A 21,288-nucleotide genomic window follows, 5' to 3' on the forward strand; every position below is an offset into this window, starting at 1 on the left:
TCTTATCCTTCCAAATTGTATTCTGGGAGACTAAGACCTGTTTTCTCTTTCTCTTTTGCCCCCCCCCCCAACACTTAAATACATTTCATTCTTAAGCTCGACATCCTAATTTTATTTTCACTACATACTGTCTCCAAAATCTTAAGCATGTGTGCATATAAACATAATAACAGCTGACATTTTTATGTAACACTTAAATATTGCCCAGGCACTGTGCTAAGGTGCTTTAAAATTATCTCATTTGATCCTCACAACAAACCTGCTATGATTGCTCCCATTTTACAGGATGAGGAAACTGAGACAAACTGAGGTTGTGACTTACTTGGTGGTACACAGTTAGTCAATGTGTAAAGATAGATTTGGGGGCAAGCTATGGTGGCACAGTGGATAGAGCACCGACCCTGGATTCAGGAGGACTGAGTTCAAATCCAGCCTCAGACACTTGACATGTATAGCTGGGTGACCTTGGGCAAGTCACTAACCCAATGTGCCTCACAAAAAAACAAAAACAAAAACAAAACAAAACAAAAAAAACAAGATAGATTTGAACTCAGGTCTTCCTGACTCCAGGCCTGGTGATCTAATCACTGTGCCACCTAGCTGACCCTAATGTACAAAGGTGTGTATGGTGTGAATTATGTGTATCTTATGTATGGTGTGTATGTTCACATATATATACTTTATACATATATGCATATTTGTTTTCTTGATTAAAAATAATTTATCCATTAAAAATAGAAAATTAATTACAAAGCTGAAATAAAGGATGAAGCAGTGGCTAAGTGCCTTGCCCAGTGTCACAAAGCTAGTAAATGATATATGTTTGTGTGTGTGTGTGCGTGTGCGTGTGCGTGTGCGTGTGTGTACTCATCGCCTCCATATTAATTCTTCTCAAACAATGTGTCTTAGAAGATATTAAGTACAGCTTTAGATCTGAAGTCAGGAAGATTCACTTTGATTCTTACCTCAGATACTTAATAACTATCTCGTCCTGGGCAAATTACCCTTTCTGGGCCTCCAATTTCCTCCCCAGTAAAATGAGGGGCATGGATTTGATGATGTGTGAGTAGGGTTTTTTCTAGCGCTACACCTATGGTCCTATAAATGTACTCCTTCTATCCCATTTCTCTCATTTTTCAGCTCCTTCTCATTCTGACACTCGATTTTCCGACCTGCTCTGCCTATCTGATATCTCTACTCTCTTCTGCTTTGTCATTAGCAATTTCCTGTTTCTATCACATTGCTCCCCTGGTGGGTAACCTGGCTCCTTTCTTTGGCTCCACTCCTAATTCTTTCACTAATGTTTCCTAACTACCAGGGATTAAAAAAAAATTTCTTTTTAAGAATGTTTACATAGACATGAGTAACAATCAAATGGTCACCTCAGGTGGACACAAAGTTCTGCTGATTTCTAGAACAGTTTCTGGAGGAAAGAAAGATAGCAGAAAATATTCCAAGTTTGCCATTTCTCCAATGTGTTTGCTGCTAAAGAAAACAATGAGAAGTGAATACAAGCTCAAGCTTTTAGGGCTGTACCTTCTCCCATTTTAAGTGGCAGCCTTCCAGACTGCCCCCAAAATAATCTTGCCAGTACTTCTTTAACTGTGCCTACCAACTGCTTCAAGTTGATGGAGGATGATACAGTAGAAAAATTACAATCTGAGGGCCTGTGCTTGAGCATCAGCTCTGATACTTACCACCAATGTGACCTTGGGCAAGTCACAACTTTGATGAGTTTCAGAATTTCCTCATCTGTAAAATGAGATTGGATTTCAAACTGCATTCCCTTTCAGCTTTAGATACAGTAATAATGCTAATATTTACATAGTGCCTACTAATACCTGGTATGGTGCTTAGCAAGTACTTTATAATTATTATCTCATTTGATCCTCACAACAACCCTGGGAGGCAGGAACTATTATTATTTCTCCATTTTACAGTTAAGGAAACTGGGGTAAACAAAGATCAAGTAACTTATCCAGGGTCACACAGCTAGTAAGTATCTGAGGTTGGATTTGAACTCCAGACTCCAGTCCCAACATGCTATCCATCGTACTAGCTAGTATCACTTTGCTCAGATCTGGAGTCCTGCAAAGTTCAAATTTACCTTCCCTACTCTTCCTTCAAGTCTACATCTTTTCTTTACATCTGCCCCTGTCTTCTCTTTCCCACTGAGCCCATCTTCTTTTACCTTTTCTTCTTTCAACTTTTGTTCATAAATCTGGGGCTTCTTCCACTGTCCCTTTCCACCAGGGAGCATTCCCTTTTAGCAGCAATTCCTCTGTTCATGTGACAGGCACAGCTGACTGAACTTTGGGGAAAAGATGCACAATAGTTTATATTCTGTGCACCACCTTTGCTTAAAGATGCAGAAAACATGAACTGTTTAGCATTCTTGGCACACAGTGTTTGCTAAGTGCTTGTCAGAAAGGAAAGATTTACCCATATTTATAAGGGAACACTGCATAAAATGTGTACTCTACATTAGCATCTCTCAGACCAGGCAACTGCAATCATTTCAAAAGGTCATAGGTGAGTTTCCTGGTCCTTTAGTTCTTCATTATGTTAAGTCTTAGCAACTCCTTGGATGTAAACCCCTGTAGTGCCTACAGGCAGGCAGGCAACCTGACTGAGAGATTAAGAACTGACCTGGCTCTCTACAAAACCCTGGTATCTCCTCAGACACTGCCTCAGGGACCTCTGTGGAGAGCTGATGCATCACTACAAACTTAACTCAATTGTGGGGGCAGAAGAGCTATTTGTTATCTTAAATAGTGTATTCTTAATAGGAAGGGAGGGAGGAAGGGACAATAGAAGGAAGGGAAGGAAAGGAAGAAAAGAAGGGAGAGAAAGAAAGGAGGGAAGAAAGGAAAGAAAGGAAGGAAGGAAAGAAAGGAAGAAGGGGAAAGAGGGAAGAAAGGAAATGAAAAAAGGAAGAAATGGATGTAAGGAAAGAAGGAAGAAAGGGAAGGAGGGAAGAAGGGAGGGAGGAAGGAAGGGAGGAAGGAAGGAAGGGAGGGAGGGAGGAAAGGAGGGAGGGAGGGAAGAAAGGGAGGAAGGGAGGGAAGAAGTCAGGATGTTCGGTTTCCTCTTAGGCTATGCTGCAGTCATCTTTCTTCTAGACAACTAAGAACAGGTGAATCACAAAGCTACTGATGTAAAACCTACTTCGCACCTCTGATCTTTAAACAGCATTCTGGGGCCTAAATGACTACCAAGTCAGACTCATTCTGCCTGTTGTGGCCCCTGCCCCTACAAACCCTGGCACTGGGGTACATTCTGTGCATCCTGAGTGACTGAAAACACTGACCCCACAACACTCACCAGCTTTTTTTGACACTTACCTCCTCTTCTCCAGAGCTGTTGCTAGCCTGCCCAGGAGGCTGAAAGGCTTCCTCCTTTTCCTGTGCCTTTCCAGACAATGGGATCTTCTCCAGGGATGTTGACAATCTTCCCTCAGCAAAGCGATCCAGGAGAGTGGCCCACTCTGACTCATTTCCCCTTGCCAGGTGATCTAGCTTGGCGTTCCTATTCTCTTTCTCTGCCAGAGAGTGGTCGTTTCCCACAGAGGAATTGAAGAGACCTTCATTGCTTGGCAGCAGTCCCCAGTCTGTGTAGTCCATACCACCCTTTGGCACCTGCTTGCCACTGGACTGGAAGGAGTCCTGTTCCATCTCCCTGTAGTCATCTGTGTACTCGGGTAGCTCCTCTAAGCTAGGGCCCTTCCCCAAGAAGGGTAGGTCTCTTAGTCTGCCGCCCTCCTCCCAGGGGCCTCCTGAAATCGCCACAGGATGACCCCTGTTAGGCATCATCTGTCCATATCCCAGTAAGGAGGGCGGCCTCCGAGCTGGCCGCAGCACAAACGTAAGGTAGGACTTCACGGGGTCTATTGTCTTGGGCTCACAGCTGTCCTGGTGCTGGCAGTTCACAACATAGCACCGACCTTCAACCAACCAGGCCAAGTCACAGCTGGGCAAATCACAGCAGGCGGCTGTACAGGCAGCCAGAGAACTGGCCTCAGGAACCCGCAGGATTTTGGTGGTTTCCAGGTTCGGGGAAATAACTGCATTTGAGTAGGTTCCTCCATCCCTGCACTGCTCACAAAGGTAACCTGTAAACAAGGTAGGCTGATGTTAGGCGTCACTCTACCTACATCCTGTAGCAAAGCAAACCAGCAAACAAGACTGGGAGGGAGAAACATTTTCTTCAAGAGGAAAAGGAATAAGTATTTATTAAGTGCCTACTATGTGCCAGGCACTGTGCCAAGCTGAAGTTGTGTAGTGGGACGCAGGATCCCAAGAAACCCAAAGACCCTAATCCTCAAGGAGTCCTTAAACTTTCCCAAGGGAAAAACAGCTTTCTGCCTCTCACCTCAGGAATGCAGTGTGACTGAGTACAAAGACCTTGGTCTGCAAGGATATATATATATATATATATTTGCACCGCAAAAATAAATAAACTAACAAACAAATAAAATATATACATATATATGTTTGTATGTATATATATATATATATATATATTTTTTTTTTTGCAGGGCAATTGGAGTTAAGTGACTTGCCCAGGGTCACACAGCTAATAAGTGTTAAGTGTCTGAGGCCACATTTGAACTCAGGTCTTCCTAAATCCAGGGTTGGGGCTTTAACCACTGCACCACTAGCTGCCCCTGGTCTGCAAGGATATATTGATATGGATGTTGCTATTCAAACTTCAGGCACTCCCTTCCCAGTTGTTTTGCTCCTCCCAATTGCTTTAAAATACATTCCCAGAGGCAGCTAGGTGGCACAGTGGATAGAGTACCGGCCCTGGAGTCAGGAGTACCTAAGTTCAAATCCAGCCTCAGACACTTAACACTTAACTAGCTGTGTGACCCTGGGCAAGTCACTTAACCCCAATTGCCTCACTAAAAACAACTGGGAAGGGAGTGCCTGAAGTTTGAATGTGACCCTGGGCAAGTCACTTAACTCCAATTGCCCTGCAAAAAAAAAAAAGAAGAAGGTATTGTTCTCAGAAACTAGACTGTGAACTCAACTTGAGAACACCTTCAAAGACAATGGATTTGGATGACACCAACCAATCACCTTGAAGCAGTGTGTAAGGACCGTCTCTGTTCCAGATCTATAAAAAAGCTTCCACAAACAGCTTGAGGGAGAGTTCCTGATTAAGACAGGCTCCTTGAGGAGTTCCTGATTAAAGGAGTTCCTGTGGAGGAGGACTTCAGGAAAAACCCAACCAAGCTGGAACTCTAGGCTAGGTAGGACTTCTTTTTCATAACCTTCTGAACTCTTTGTAAATATCTGTATGCTCTAATAAATGTTTAATGCCCAAAGACTGGTACTGAAGCCTTTTAATTTTTGGCGACCACAATTAAGATTTTAAACATCACAGTTTTGGGACCACGAAGGGATAGCCAGGTGTGATTACAATCCAATTAACTTGAAGTAGGCTTAATCAGCAGTCAATTACTCTCACTTGATTCAATCAGTCTTGATTAATCTCCAGGTGGGTCTTTGAGTATCTGCTAAATCCCATTATTTCATCACACAGGTCAGTGTTAAATCAGTGCATGTGTTCAGAAATATGTGTGTCTACTGTTTAAATACTGATGTGTACTTATGGGATTCATTTGGTTTGAGAAAAGTATTTTGCCCTTTGGGGGTAGTATTTATTCATAGATGCCAGAACTCCTTTACTATATCTGGAGGTCAAATTTCCTTCTGTTCTTAATGTTTTCATTTTTTATTTATCTGTATCTGTTCAAGATTTTTGAGTTTTCTTCTTCGTGAGATCTTTGGTAATTTTGGCCTTTCAACCTTCACTTACCCTCTTATTTTCCCCTATTGCTTGCTTTCTGACTTAATTCCCTCTGATGGTGGTTTCCTTATGGGCTGAATCTCAAAGAATCTCAGCCTCCTCCCACACTGAGCAATTAATTCACTGTTTACCAGCCTAGGTCTCTGCCATAAGTGACTTGTGGGGGTAGGAATAGAAGTGGTCCCAGCTGGATGCTGAGCTCTTTCCCTCAGGCTTAGTGGCATATACACTGCATCCAGTCCTGCTCCCTCATTTCTCTCTCTAGGTGAGGCAATCAAGATTAAGTCACTTGCCCGGGGGTCACACAGCTAGCAAATGTCAAGTGTCTGAGGCGGAATTTTAACTCAGATCCTCCTGAATCCAGGGCTGATACTCTATCCACTGTACCACCTAGCTGTCCCTTGTTCCTCAGTTCTCTGACCAAGGACTGGTAGTTCAGGGCATTGCTGAACTGGTGCTATGGGGTTGATTTCTATATTTTGGTTCTCCAGTGCTCTGGGAGGAGAGTGTGGTGTAGCACTGATCTCTAGACCCAAGTTCTGCCCCTTTCCCTCTGTTTTTCCACTGTCCTGCAGAGATCATTTGCTGCCTAGAATGTTGTCTCTATTTTTATGGTGAAATAAAGAAACCATGTACTTACATCCAGAGAATTATTTATTTAGCAGTGCATGCTGTTGCAGAAATAAACCAGGGGGCCAGCTAGGTAAAGCACCGATCCTGGATTCAGGAGTACCTGAGTTCAAATCCAGCCTCAGACACTTGACACTTACTAGCTTTGTGACCCTAGGCAAGTCATTTAACCCCCACTGCCCCACAAAAACAAACAAACAAAAAAACAAACAAACAGAAATAAACCAGAACACCTAAAAGTTGCACCATCATTTACTTCAACATTGTTGAGGTGCTTATTATGTGCAAAAACATATAAAACAATGGAAAACAACACTTGGTGAGACAGAGGATCCTACATAATGTGAGAACATGGAAACACAACACACCATTTCTTATTCTAAAAGAAAAATCAGAATTGTGAGAGCAGAATTTATGCCCTGCACAGTCAAATTAATGGACAAAATAGAGAAACTGGAACCTACAATGGCAAGTTTCACCAAAGAGGCAAAAAAGAGAACAATAAATCTGGAATGCAAATACACAGAAGAGAAGGACAATCTAGGAGAAGAGAAGCAAAAAAAAAAGTAATAAAAGAAAATACACTTACTATGCAAGCAAAACATGCTAATTTTGAAGATAGGATATGTGGAAACAACCTAAAGATCATAGGTCTCCCAGAAGAATATGATAAGACCAAAAACTTGAATACCAAAAATAAAGATATAATAGAGGAGAACTGCCCAAAACTTCTGAACACAGAAAATGAAATATCATTTGAAAGAATTTACAGATCACCTTCAGGAGGAGAAAAAACCAACAACCATACCAACAAAGGAAGAAACAACAACAAAACAACCCAAGGTTCCATACTACAAGACACATGGTTAAATTTAATAATTCAATTCAGAAACAAGTTTTGCAAGCAATCAGGAGAATGACCTTCAAATAAGAAGGAAAGGAAATTCAAATAACACAAAACTATTCTGCACCCACTAGAAAACTCAGGAGAGAATGGAATAATATGTTCCAAAGAGCAATCAAACTCAGAATGCAACCTCCCTACCTAGAAAATCTGAGCTTAAGCATAAATGAAAAAAAGATGGAGGCACTTGAAATATTCTTAGAACTTTCTCTTGACATGAAAAAATAGGAACAGAAAAGAAAAAAGTACTGTACCAATTCATTCCTAAAAATATTAATTGTAAGCATTTAGGTAGTATCTAGTACCATTTAATATGGGCCATGTTGATAATTATCTAGCATATCTATCAGTGTAAGAAATTTGGACTCAAAATTGAAAATAATCTATAGGGCAAGATAGCATTTACCTAATCAATGGAACTTCTTTCTGAAATCATTGTGTGTGTGTGTGTGTGTGTGTGTGTGTGTTTTCAGAAAAACACTTCTCATCACAAATGCTTTGTTTTGATTGACTATGTGTGTAATGGGTTTTATTTTTCTTGTGTTTTCAATGGTTGAGCTGTTTTCAGAAGGTTGGGGTGGGAGGTTAAGAAGGTCGATTTTGGCTGATTCAAACATATATGGAGTGCAAATACACAGAAGTTATGTATTTTATATGTTATATATGCATACATATATAAATAGTATGTATATCTGTATATCTACACTTATTTATATTGCTTTGTGTGTATATTTATATATAATATTCACAAAGAAATCTAGTTTTATTTACAAGTACATATACATATATATAAGAAAAGTGTGCTTTTTGTGGATATATATGTATAAACACACAAAAGCATACATACATATATACACACACAAAGAAAAATACAAACACACACACACACAAACAGAAAATTTGGGAACTCTGGTCAACACAATGACCAACCACAGTTCCTGAGCATTCATGCTGAAACATGCTGCCTACCTTCTGACAGAGATAATAGACTCAAACTGGAGATTAAGACAATTTTTTTAGACATGGCCAATTTTGTTTTACTTGACTATACATGTTTGTAACTGGGGTTTTGTTTTTCTTACTTTCTCAATATGGTGGGGAAGAGGAGAGTGGAAGGAAGTAGAAGGGAGAGATGGATGATCTTTGTTTGAAAAGAATATAAAACTTAAATTTTAAAAAATTACTTTTTCTTCTGTGCTCAAGGAGCTTAAGGATGATGTATGGTTCTTGAGAAGTGCATGATTCCTACCTGCAATGGCCCCCAGCAGCAACAATGCAGAACGTACACTTGAATCCATAGTCATTCTGTGCCACAGAGACAACTTGCCTCTTGTCTTTCAACTCCTGACTTTGGAAGAGTACACAGTAGATGGTTTTCTTTAATGTTGTTTAATATACAGTTTTGGCCCCAAATGACTGTAAAGATAAAGAAGAGACAAGAAAGAAATAGAAAGAGTGATTTAATGGAAAAGTCTGTTAAATTCTCTCTCCATTGCCCATATCTATGCAAAAGTTATTTGCTTGGATTACATCTTGGTACAGTCAAAGGAACTTTGGACTTAATTTAAAGACCTGGTTCAAAGCTTTAGTTCAACCAGGACACAGTAAAGCAAATCCAACTAAATTTTAAAAATAGAGGGAGATATGAAATATCTCCTTGGTAAAACAGCTAACCTGTAAAACAGATCCAGGAGAGACAATTTGAAAATCATTGGACTACCTGAAAACCATGACCAAAATAAGAACTTAGAAACCATCCTCCAAGAGATAGTCAGGGAAAATTGCCCTGATATTCTAGAAGAAGGAGGCAAAATAGAAATTGAAAGCATCCACTGATCACTTCCTGAAAGAGATCCCAAAAGGAAAACCTCCAGGAATATTATAGCCAAATTCCAGAGCTCCCAGGTCAAGGAGAAAATATTGCAAGCAGCTAGAAAAAAGGAATTCAAATAATGTGGAGCTCCAATAAGGCTAAAATAAGATCTAGCAGCATCTATATTAAAGGACTGGAGGGCATGGAATATGATATTCCAGAGGGCAAAGGAACAGGGACTACAGCCAAGAATCATGTACCCAGCAAAACTGTGTATAATCTTTCAGAGGAAAAAATGGGACTTCAGTGAAAAAGATGACTTTCAGGCATTTGTGATGAAAAGACCTGAAATGAATAGAAAATTTGACTTTCAATTACAAGACCCTGGAGAAGCATAAAAAGGTAAACAGGAAAAAGACTTCATGAAGGATATTAAAAGATCAAACTGTTTACATTCCTACATGGGAAGATAATACTTCAAACTCATAAGAACTATCTCAGTAAGGAATTCACAGAAAACACAGGCCTGAAATGAACATGAAGGGATGATATCTGTAAAGCATTTATGTTTTATTCCTTGTGGGGTAAACAGGGTGGGGTGTCATGTCTGGGGCTGAATTTGGGCTTGGGGCCTCCTGGGTCCAGGGCTGGTGCTTTGTCCACTGTGCCACCTAACTAACCCATGATGACTTCTTTTTAAAAAGGGTTGAGGTATAGGAGGAATAGACTGGGGGAGGGGAAAGGGAAGAGATGGTCTGGGGAGAGGTAGTTCACATGATGGAAACAAGAAAAAAGCTTATGGAGGGGAGGGGAAGAAGGGGAAGGAGTTGGGGAGTTAGTGAACCTTAATATCATCAGAATTGGCTCAAAGAGGAACTAACATACATACTCAAGTAGGTATAGTAATATATTTTTGCCCTGAGTGAGGGGAGGGACATAAGGACAAGGTGGGGGGAGAGGGGAAGGAAGGAATGGCAGATTGGGGGAGAGAGCAGTAAAAAGCAAAACACTTTCAAGGAAGATGATGTTCTGCATTACTACACAAGTATGATATATTGAATTACTTGATTTCATAGGGAGGGTTGAGGAAGGAGGGAGAAAGAAAAATTTAGAACACAGAATTAGCTCAAAGACCTTAATCTCATCAGAGTGGGCCCAAGGAGGGAATAACATTCACACCCAATTGTGAGGAGTAATCTATTTAACCCTACAGGAAAGTAGGAGGGGAAGAGGATAATGAGGGAAGGGTGAAAAAAGGGAGTACAGAGCAGGGGAAGGAACAGTCAGAAGTAAAACACTTTTGAGGAGAAATAGGTTAAAAGGAGATAGAAAATAGAGTAAATATCATGGGAAGGGAATAGGATGGAGGGAAATAGTTATAATGATTGACTATAATGGCAAAACGCGTGGTATCTATTTTGCTGGGTTATTATGAAGAAAATTCTCTGTCAAGTTTAAGGTACTATATACAGGTTATGATGAACAGGATACTATCAGAAAAACCTGGAAAGACCTACATGAACTGAAGCAGAGTGAAATGTACTGTATACAAAATAATAGCCTAGTGTAAGATGATCTGCTGGGAAGCATGTGGTTATTTTCAGCAAGGCAATGATCCAATATAACCCTGAAAGACTTATGAAAATTGCAACCCATCTACAAAGAAATAACTGACAGTTATCTGAAAACAGATGGAAACACATTTTTTTTTCAATTTTTCCCCTCTCTTTGACAATTCCTTAATCTGAAGTTTTGTTTTTTGACTGTTTTCTCTCTCAACCTAGCTAATGTGGGAATGTTTTCCATGACTACTAATGTATAACTTATTTTGAATTGCTTGAGTTCTTGTGGGTGGGGGGTGGGAAGGGAGGGAGGAAGAGAAGTTGGAACACAAAGTTTTTGTTTCTTTTGTTTTTAGTGAGGCAATTGGGGTTAAGTGACTTGCCCAGGGTCACACAGCTAGTAGGTGTCAAGTGTCTGAGACTGGATTTGAACTCAGGTACTCCTGACTCCAGGGCCGGTGCTTTATCCACTGCACCACCTAGCCGCCCCGGAACACAAAGTTTTTAAAAATTGATGTCAAAATTTGTTTTTACATATATTTTGGAAAATAATATTCTATTCAATTAAAAAAACCAAAAAAAACCAAAAAACAAAAGATACTTCATTCATTTCTATGCTTTTGCACTGGTTGTTCACAACACCTCAAATACAGTCTCCTAACTTCTACCTCTTAGAAACCCTAGTTTCCTTTAAGACTCAGCTAAAGCATAACTTTCCACATAAAGCCTTTCCTAATAGCACCAGCCTCTAGTACCTGTCTTCCCAAATTACTGTGTATGTAATTTGTTTGTATCATGTATGTGATTATTGCCATCCTTCCTCTTGTGAGATTAACTCTTTCAGCTCTGGAACTCCCACTCTGGGCTCCCAGCTGCCCTCATTGTTGAATATCACATGATGAGCATCACAATGTATTATATTTGGCTGACCCCTATCATTCTTCACCTTACACTCTAGTCATCTTGCCATCCATCCTGCCACCAGGTACATCCTCATCTTAGTCCCATTTTCCCTATCACTTAGTCACTAGAATAGTAATTATATCCATATTACCATTACTACTAGAAGAGGACTGTCAATCAACAGTGAGGTATTACTCACCATTCCTATGTCTTTTAAAACCACATCAAGGGGCAGCTAGGTGACACAGTGGATAGAGCACCGGCCCTGGAGTCAGGAGTACCTGAGTTCAAATCCGGCCTCAGACACTTAACACTTACTAGCTGTGTGACCCTGGGCAAGTCACTTAACCCCAATTGCCTCACTAAAACTAAAAAAAAAAAAACAAAAAAACCCCAACAAACCACATCAGCCCTCCAGGCCAACACCATCCTATAAATTTTGTCTCCCATTATTAAAACATGAGTTCTTTGAGGGAAAGAACTAACTTTGGTTTTTGTTTGTATCCCCAGCAGTGCTTTGTAAGTTCTTAAGAGATGTGTCTCTTGATAAAAATGAAAAAATCTTTGAGGGTAGGAACTCTGTTAAATTTGTCTTTGAATCTCCATTGTCTAGAATAGCTCTTGACACATAGTAGATCCTGGATATTCACTGATTTACTTATTGAGAATTGGGGAACACATCCAAATTGACTGGATCACAGATCCATGAATGTTTGAAATATTGGCCTGCTTGGCTTTAACTCACATATTTAGGGCAATTAGGTGGCACAGTGAATAAAGCACTGGCCCTGGAGTCATAAGGACCTGAGTTCAAATCTCACCTTAGACACTTACTAGCTGTAGGACCCTGGACAAGTCACTTAACCCCAATTGCCTTAAACATCCAGGATCATCTCCAATCATCCTGATATATATCTTGCCACTGGACCCAGTTGGCTCTGGAAGATACTTTACATAGCCCTTCCTCACTTAAAAAAATCCAGTGCGGGCAGCTAGGTGGCACAGTGGATAGAGCACCGGCCCTAGATTCAGGAGGACCTGAGTTCAAATCCTGCCTCAGACACGTAACACTAGCTGTGTGACCCTGGGCAAGTCACTTAACTCCAATTGCCTCACCAAAACCAAAACAACAACAACAAAAAAACTAATGTTGAAAACTATCTCTACATATAACTAGAAAATAATAAAATACTTAAAAAAAAGGGGGGGCAGCTAGGTGGCGCAGTGGATAGAGCACCAGTCCTGGAGTCAGGAGTACCTGAGTTCAAATCTGGCCTCAGACACTTAACACTTACTAGCTGTGTGACCTTGGGCAAGTCACTTAACCCCAATTGCCTCACTAAAACAAAAACAAAAACAAAAACAAAACAAAACAAAAAATCAGTGGGAGGCTATACAGGTTATGATGAACAGGATACTATCAGAAAAACCTGGAAAAACCTACATGAACTGAAGCAGAATGAAATGTACTGTATACAAAATAACAGCAATAGTGTAAGATGATCTGCTGGGAAGCATGTGGTTATTTTCAGCAAGGCAATGATCCAATATAACCCTGAAAGACTTAAGAAAATTGCAACCCATCTACAGAGAAAGAACTGATAGTATCTGAAAGCAGATAGAAACACATTAAAAATTTTTTTTTCCTCTTTGACAATTCCTTAATCTGAAGTTTTGTTTTCTTTGACTGTTTTCTCTCACAACCTAGCTAATGTGGGAATGTTTTCCATGACTACTCATGTATAACTTATTTTTAATTGCTTGAGTTCTTGTGGGTGGAGGGTGGGAATGGAGGGAGGAAGAGAAGTTGGAACACAAAGTTTTTAAAAATTGATGTTAAAATTTGTTTCTACATATATTTTGGAAAATAAAATTCTATTTAAAAAAAACAGTGGGAGGGGCAGCTAGGTGGCACAGTGGATAGAGCACCAGCCCTGGAGTCAGGAGGACCTGAGTTCAAATCCGGCCTCAGACATTTAACACTTACTAGCTGTGTGACCCTGGGCAAGTCACTTAACCCCAATTGCCTCACCCCCCCCCAAAAAAATCAGTGGGGGTGGGGCAGGTAGGTAGTGCAGTGAATAAAGCACTGTCCCTGGATTCAGGAGGACCTGAGTTCAAATCTGGCCTCAGACACTTGACACTTACTAGCTGTGTGACCCTGGGCAAGTCACTTAACCCTCATTGCCCCACCAAAAAAAAAAAAAAGGTTGCAAAAAAAAATCAGTGGGAGAGGATGATTGTGGGAATAATTACAATTTCAAATTACTTTGTATTTGTTTTGCTTTTATAGATGTATTCATATTTTCCCCCAATAAAATGAAAAATATCTTTTAAAATGGGATTTCATTTTTGTCTTTATATCACCAATGCTTAGCATAGAGTATGGACTATGGAAGGCACCCAATTGATGCATGTTCATTGAATGAATGAATGAAGCATTAATTGGACTTTGTATATTTGGTGAGGGGTGGGGAAAGTCAGCATGGGGTGCCAGAGAAGGGGAGATAGGCATTTATAAAACAGAGAAATAACTACATTCTGATTGTTGTTATTTGTCCTTCATTCTTAAAGAGGACCATGTCATTGGGAGGTGATGTCATGACTTGCAGTGAATTGGATTTAAGTGAGGGAGGGTTGTACAAAGTCACCAACCTCATTCTCCTCCAGAGCCATCTGGATTCAGTGGCAAGACATACATCAGGATGACTGGAGATGGTTCTGGATGTTTTGAGGCAATTGGGGTTAAGTGACTTGCCTAGGATCACACAGTTAGTAAGTGTCTGAGGTCAGATTTTAACTCAAGTCCTCCCAACTTCAGGGCCACTGCTCTATCCACTGTTCCACCTGGCTGCCCCACTATATTCTGATAAACTGAGAGAAACAAACCAGATAATTCATGGAAATGATTTTTGACTGTGACTTTACATGGTAATTAAAAAAACTGTTTAGGGCCCATTTGACTAGGTATTAGGAAATCTGAGTTCTGGTCCTAATTCTGTGATTAACTGTGATTTATCTCTTATTACTTTGTTTATATTTTGTATTTTTTCCATCTGTGTACCTGCTGAATCCCCACATTCATCGCCATCCCCAGTAAAATGAAGGTAAGTTGGAAAAAAACCCACACTATTATAATGATCTAGTAAATACAGCTAGTCATATGCTTCTTCTGTTTGGAGCTACATATATTTTTGAGTTATGTTTTTCACAACCATTTGCCAAACCAAGAATCAAAATAAAATTAACGGGGGCAGCTAGTTGGCACAGTGGATAGAGCACCAGCCCTGGATTCAGGAGGGCCTGAGTTCAAATCTGACCTCAGACACTTGACACTTACTAGCTATGCGACCCTAGGCAAGTCACTTAACCCTCACTGCCCCACAAAAAAAATAATTAAAATAAAATAAACTTAGAATCATGTATATTAACATGATATATAAATATAAATACATTGGGAAGTCATATGAAAAGTTTTCTTTTTTTAAATATAAACAATTTGAGGGGGGCAGCTAGGTGGCACAGTGGATAAAGCACTGGCCCTAGATTCAGGAGTTCCTGAGTTCAAATCTGGCCTCAGACACTTGACACTTCCTAGCTGTGTGACCCTGGGCAAGTCACTTAACCCTCATTGCCATGCAATGGGGGCAGGATTTTTGTCCCCCATCTTAGCAACAGAATTATTTACATTGTAGAGTCTAATTGGTAAGGTCATCTGTCACTAGTAAGCACATAGCAAAACCGTAAATCACAAAATCTTGAGATTGGGAAGGAACTTCAGGAATCATCCAGGTCAATAAATACCAACACCATAATTCCTTCATAACATGTTCCCCAAGTTTATCAATTATATCTAATGCTGACTTTCATACTGACAAGGGGTCATCCAACTTCTGTTCGAAGATTCCTAAGGAAAGGTAATCCACTGCCTATAGAGGCAATCCATTTGACTTTTGAATAGCTCTTGTTGTTAGGTAATTTCTTTTTTTTTTTTTTTTTTTTTTTTTTTTTGCGGGGCAATGGGGGTTAAGTGACTTGCCCAGGGTCACACAGCTAGTAAGAGTCAAGTGTCTGAGGCCGGATTTGAACTCAGGAACTCCTGAATCCAGGGCCGGTGCTTTAACCACTGCGCCATCTAGCTGCCCCCAAGAATTTTTTTAAAAAAAAAAGTGTATTATAGGAGGGCAGTCTTTTTGTGTCTGGGTTGGATTAGAAGAATGCTAAGGTCTCTTCCAACTCTCAAATTCTATGATTCTGTCATAATGAGAATCAAATATAACAGAAAAAATAGTTTAGTAATCCTAGGCCAAATAAATAAGCTCTATTTGAGGACCTGAGGTTACTGGGGGTAAGACTGAATTTGGTCCTTAGAATTAACAGTAAGAGGAAGTGGGGATAGAATAATCATATAGAGATTCCCCACCCCCCCAAGGGTATTTTACTAACTGCTTACCATTTCAACATTGGCTTTATCAATATTTCCTGGTTCTTAGAAAAGTGACCAAAGTCAGTAGACATCTTTTGGATAGAGTTAACACTCAGATGGATGTGCACAGTCATTGATTACATCCCTCTGGTTGGTCTTTATATTATGCATACTTATTTTTCTTGTTTTCTTTTCCTGTACTCATGTATTCATCTTTCAATACCTGTATTTGCAACTGATTTTTTTTTAATGCGACCAGTTACCCATAATCCTTTCCTTCACAAAGAAGCATGACTCAGGATTAAATCCTCACTCAGCTTGGTTGACAATTCATGCCAGTTCTCTCTCTGCAAAGATCTTTTGTCAATACCTGGGCAGTACAATATTTATTTACATGAACTTTTAATATAATTAGGAAAAAATTAATAGTAAGGGAAGGAAGAAAAGCAAACACTATCATGAAAATAAAAACTGAAAGAAGAAAAAAAAAGATATCTTATGGTCATTTTGAAAGACATTTTCCCCCCAAATGGGAGTCAGATTCAGCTGTTAAGTGAAGCTCTCTTCACTTGGTTAAAAGTACTGTTGAAATAACTAATCTACAAAACCATGATTTGGGATAAAGAAAAGTGGTCACCAAAGTGTGAAATAACTAATGGCAAGGTAATAGCAAAAACAAAACAAAACCAAAAAACTGGGGGCAGCTAGGTGGGAGAGTGGAAAAAGCACTGGCCCTGGATTCAGGAGGACCTGAGTTCAAATCTGGCCTTAGACACTTGACACTTACTAGCTGTAGGACCCTGGACAAGTTACTTAACCCTCATTGCCCTGAAAAAAACAAAACAAAACAAAACAAACAAAACCAAAAACATATATAGGTAGCACTTCAAGGAATAGAAAGCATTTTCTGTCCCTCATTTGGTTTCCTCAGAAGAGGATGGAGTGATGAAAAAATGGTCTCCATCTCCAGAGAGAGAACCAATGAACAACAAGTACAGATTGAAGCACACATTTCAAACTTTCTTTACTTTTGTTGTTTTGTGTGTGTGTGTGTTTTCTTCTGCAACATGACTAATATGGAAATATGTTTTGCATGACTTCATATGTATAATTGATATATTGCTGGCCTTCTAAAGAGAGAGAATTTGGAACTCAAAATTTTTAAAAATGAATGGTGGGGGCAGCTAGGTGGTACAGTGGTTAGAGCACCGGCCCTGGAGTCAGGAGTACCTGAGTTCAAATCCGGCCTCAGACACTTGACATTTACTAGCTGTGTGACCCTGGGCATGTCACTTAACCCCAATTTCCTCACTTAAAAAAAATGAATGTTAAAACATTTTTATTTTTATTGGGAAATATTTAACAAAATAAATATTTTTAAAAGAAGAGGATGGAGGAAAAGACAAAAACCAGTGAGTTCATGCTATCCTGGTTCCTAGAATACCTTCTCCTTCCAAGCTCACCTGAACTCCTCCTGCAAGAATCAGTTCAAATGCCCACTCCCTCAATTAAGCCTCCTTGATCCTTCCAGTCATGAGTGATCTTCCCTTTTCAGGAACTTAGTAACATTATTCAGTTCTCAAGTTCTATTTTTTTTTTACTACTTATTTCTTAGTTTTTCATATCTCTATCCTGTACCCAACTTTCCTAATCAGTAAAATGAGGAGATTGGACTAGCAGGCTAGTCTAAACTCTAAATCCAACTCTAAATCAATGATCCTAAAAGCTCAAATGGAATGTTGCTTTCATTAATATTTATGTTTCCTCTAAAGATTCAAGTTATCCATACACCAAAGTAAAGTCAAAATGGATACAAGATGGGGGCAGCTAGGTGGCACAATGGATAAGGCACTAGCCTTGGATTCAGGAGGACCTGAGTTCAAACCCAGCCTCAGACACTTACTAGCTGTGTGACCCTGGGCAAGTCACTTAAACCCCATTGCCCTGCAAAAAAAAAAAATGGATACAAGATAAGGGATACAAAATGGATGACAAGATAAAGGGATACAAGATAAGACATAAAGGTTGATACATAGGTATATTAGAAAAAGAAGGAACAGTTTACTTGTCAGGGGAAAAATTTATGACCAAAGATCAGATAGAGAACATTATAAAATGCAGAATGGATCATTTTGACTACATTAAATTAAAAAGGGGTTGCACAAACAAAACCAATGCAAACAAGAGTAGAAGGAAAGCAAAAAGCTGGGAAACAATTTTTACAGACAGTGTTTCCAATAAAGGCCCCATATCCAAAATATATAGAGAACTGAATCAAATATATAAGAATACAAGTCATTCCCCAATTGAGAAATGGTCAAAGGATATGAACAGGCAGTTTTTCAGATGATGAAATTAAAGCTATCTACAGCCATATGAAAAAATGTTCTTGATCACTACTGATTAGAGAAATGCAAATTAAAACTCTGAGGTACCACCTCACACCTATCCAATTGGCTAATATTACAAAAAAGGAGAATTATAAATGTTGGAAAAGATGTGAGAAAATTGGAACACTAATGCACTGTTGGTGGAGCTGTGAATTGATCCAACCATTCTGGAGAACAATTTGGAACCATGCCCAAAAGACTTTAAAGCTGGGGCAACTAGGTGGTACAGCAGATAGAGCACCAGTACTAAAGTCAGGAGGACCTGAATTCAAATCCGACCTCAGACACTTGACACTAGCTGTGTGACCCTGGGCAAGTCACTTAACCCCAATTGCCTCACCAAAAAAAAAAAGAAAAAGAAAAAAAAAAAGACTTTAAAACTGTATATTCCCTTTGACCCAGAAATACCACTACTTGGTCTGTATCCCAAAGAGATCATGGAAAAGGGAAAAGGGCCCATATGTACAAAAATATTTATAGCTGCTCTTTTTGTGGTAGCAAAGAATTGGAAATTGAGAGGATGCCCATCAATTGGGGAATGGCTGAACAAATTGTGGTGTATGAATGTAATGGAATACTATTGTGCTATAAGAAATGATAAGCAGATGGCTGTCAGAAAAACCTGGAAAAACTTACATGAATTGATGCTGAGTGAAATGAGCAGAACCAAGAGAACATTGTGCACAGTATCAACAACATTTAGTGATGATCAACTGTGATGGACTTGGCTCTTCCCAGCAATGCAATGATTCAAGACAATGCCAAAAGATTTATGGTGGAAAATGCTCTCCATATTTAGAAAAAGAATTATAAAGTCCTAATGAAGACTGAAGCATACTATTTCACTTTTGTTCTTACTTTTGTGTTATTGTTCTTGTTATTTTTTCTTGTGTTTTTTTCTTTCCTTTTGTTATGATTAATGTGGAAATATATTTAATATAATTGTAATGTTGGGGCAGCTAGGTGGTGCAGTGGATAGAGCACCGGCCCTGGAGTCAGGAGTACCTGAGTTCAAATCCGGCCTCAGACACTTAACACTTACTAGCTGTGTGACCTTGGGCAAGTCACTTAACCCCAATTGCCTCACTAAAAATATCTATCTCACATTTTTTTGGTGACCTCTTTTACTCTGTGTCTCCTTCATAATCCCTTGCTGTAATATGTGGCAACCTGTTCAAGCTCACCATGCTTATCTCCATTGCTCTTTGGTTAATCTTCAATTTTAGTTCTTCAGAGTGTAGTGTGTCCCATGACTCACAGTCATACAACAGCATCAGAAGGTGGCCAGTATTAAAAAAAAAAAATGGGGAGGGCAGCTAGGTGGCACAGTGGATAGAGCATCGGCCCTGGATTCAGGAGGACATGAGTTCAAATCTGGCCTCAGACACTTGACATTTACTAGCTGTGTGACCCTGGGCAAGTCACTTAACCCTCACTGCCCTGCCAAAAAAAAAATAGGCCTTTATTTCAAGGAGAAACTTGGGATCATGAAAAATAACCTTGCCATTTTCCAAGGCGATGGAGTCCAGTCTCCTCCTGCTGCTGTCTCAACAGTATGACCATTGTAGTGTTTGTCCAATATATTTATACTGATGGACAAATACTTTAGATTGTCTGTCCAATTGCATTGTTGTTGTTGTTGAGTCATTTCAGTCATGTCTGACTCTTTGTGACCCCATATGGGGTTTTCTTGGCAGAGATACTGGAATAGTTTGCCATTTCCTTCTTCAGCTCACTTTACAGATGAGGAAACAGAGGTAAACAGGGTTAAGTGACTTGCCCATGGTAACACAACTATTAAGTGTGTGAGGTCAAATTTTTTTGAACTCAGGAAGATGAGTGTTCATGACTTCAGGCCTGGTACTCTATCCACTGTGCCACTTAGCAGTCTGTCCAATTGCTACTAGTATCATTATTCCCTGCTTTACAGTGACAAGTTAAGTGATTTGTCCAAAGTCATTGAACAAGTTAGTGGAAGAGAATCTGAAACAATGTAGGATAAAGCATTTTGTCAAGTTCAAGGGGAAAAACAACAAATGTACATAACCACTACAATAATTTGAAGGGGGGAAGCTAGGTGGTGCAGTGGATAGAGCACCAGCCTGGAGTCAGGAGTAACATGAGTTCAAATCTGGCCTCAGACACTTAACACTTATATCTGTGTGACCCTGGGCAAGTCACTAACCCCAATTGCCTCACTAACAAAGCAAACAACAAAACACCACTAATATGAAGGAAAAGATCACTAAAGAAGGCTAAACTGAAAAAATCAACAGTGGTCTTAGTGAATAGATAATGAAACATGCCTTCCTCCTCTAGGGGTGGTGTAACGATTGGAATAAACGCCACCTGCTGGATACTTACTGTAGAAGAGTTCTGCCCATGAAGCGAAGGTCTTTGAGGGCAAGACCCAGGCATCAGAAGTGACGTGGACGAGTGGGAGGCGGAAGGAAGCGACTGGCGCTCGGTCTGGGGCTCTTTCCTTTGGACGCTGGCGGAGAAGGGAGCTAGAAATGTGCTCTCCCTTTAATAGAAGGAATCTAGGCCTTTCTCTCTCTCTTTACCCAAATTCTTATTCTCCTTAATAAATGCTTAAAAGTCTAACTCTTGCTAAAGCTAGTAATTGATTGACGACCACTCATTAGATATTTTTAGACAGGACTAGCTAGAATTTTAGCCCTTAACAGATGGCTGACCACGAAGAGGAAAGCTAAACCTCAGTCTTCTGATCTTCTGGTTGGGTAAGAAATTTCCCCTACCCTAACCTTTTAAATCTTAAGTACTGCTGAATTGCCAGGTGTTTTCCCTTTAAATTTTTTCGAATGGACCTTTTAAACTCCCTAATT

The 21,288-nt window shown here is 39.7% G+C and overlaps 1 protein-coding gene across 4 annotated transcripts in view; it reads right to left on the bottom strand.

Moving 5' to 3' along the window:
• Positions 1 to 21,288, bottom strand: part of KIAA0319 (KIAA0319 ortholog) — a 142,330-nt gene that overhangs the window by 93,956 nt on the left and 27,086 nt on the right. For 3 of the 4 annotated variants that reach the window (XM_043973611.1, XM_043973602.1, XM_043973593.1), the window contains exons 3-4: positions 8,598 to 8,764; positions 3,345 to 4,111 (exon numbers count right to left, since the gene is read on the bottom strand). In XM_043973611.1, coding sequence (XP_043829546.1) covers positions 3,345 to 4,111; positions 8,598 to 8,652 — 822 coding nt within the window. In that variant the 5' untranslated portion in view covers positions 8,653 to 8,764. Of the gene's footprint in view, positions 1 to 3,344; positions 4,112 to 8,597; positions 8,765 to 21,288 lie in introns of those variants that run through there. The other variant, XM_043973622.1, reaches the window with a different exon arrangement.

The sequence above is a fragment of the Dromiciops gliroides genome, chromosome 1, assembly GCF_019393635.1.
Source record: "Dromiciops gliroides isolate mDroGli1 chromosome 1, mDroGli1.pri, whole genome shotgun sequence".
Taxonomy (NCBI): domain Eukaryota; kingdom Metazoa; phylum Chordata; class Mammalia; order Microbiotheria; family Microbiotheriidae; genus Dromiciops; species Dromiciops gliroides.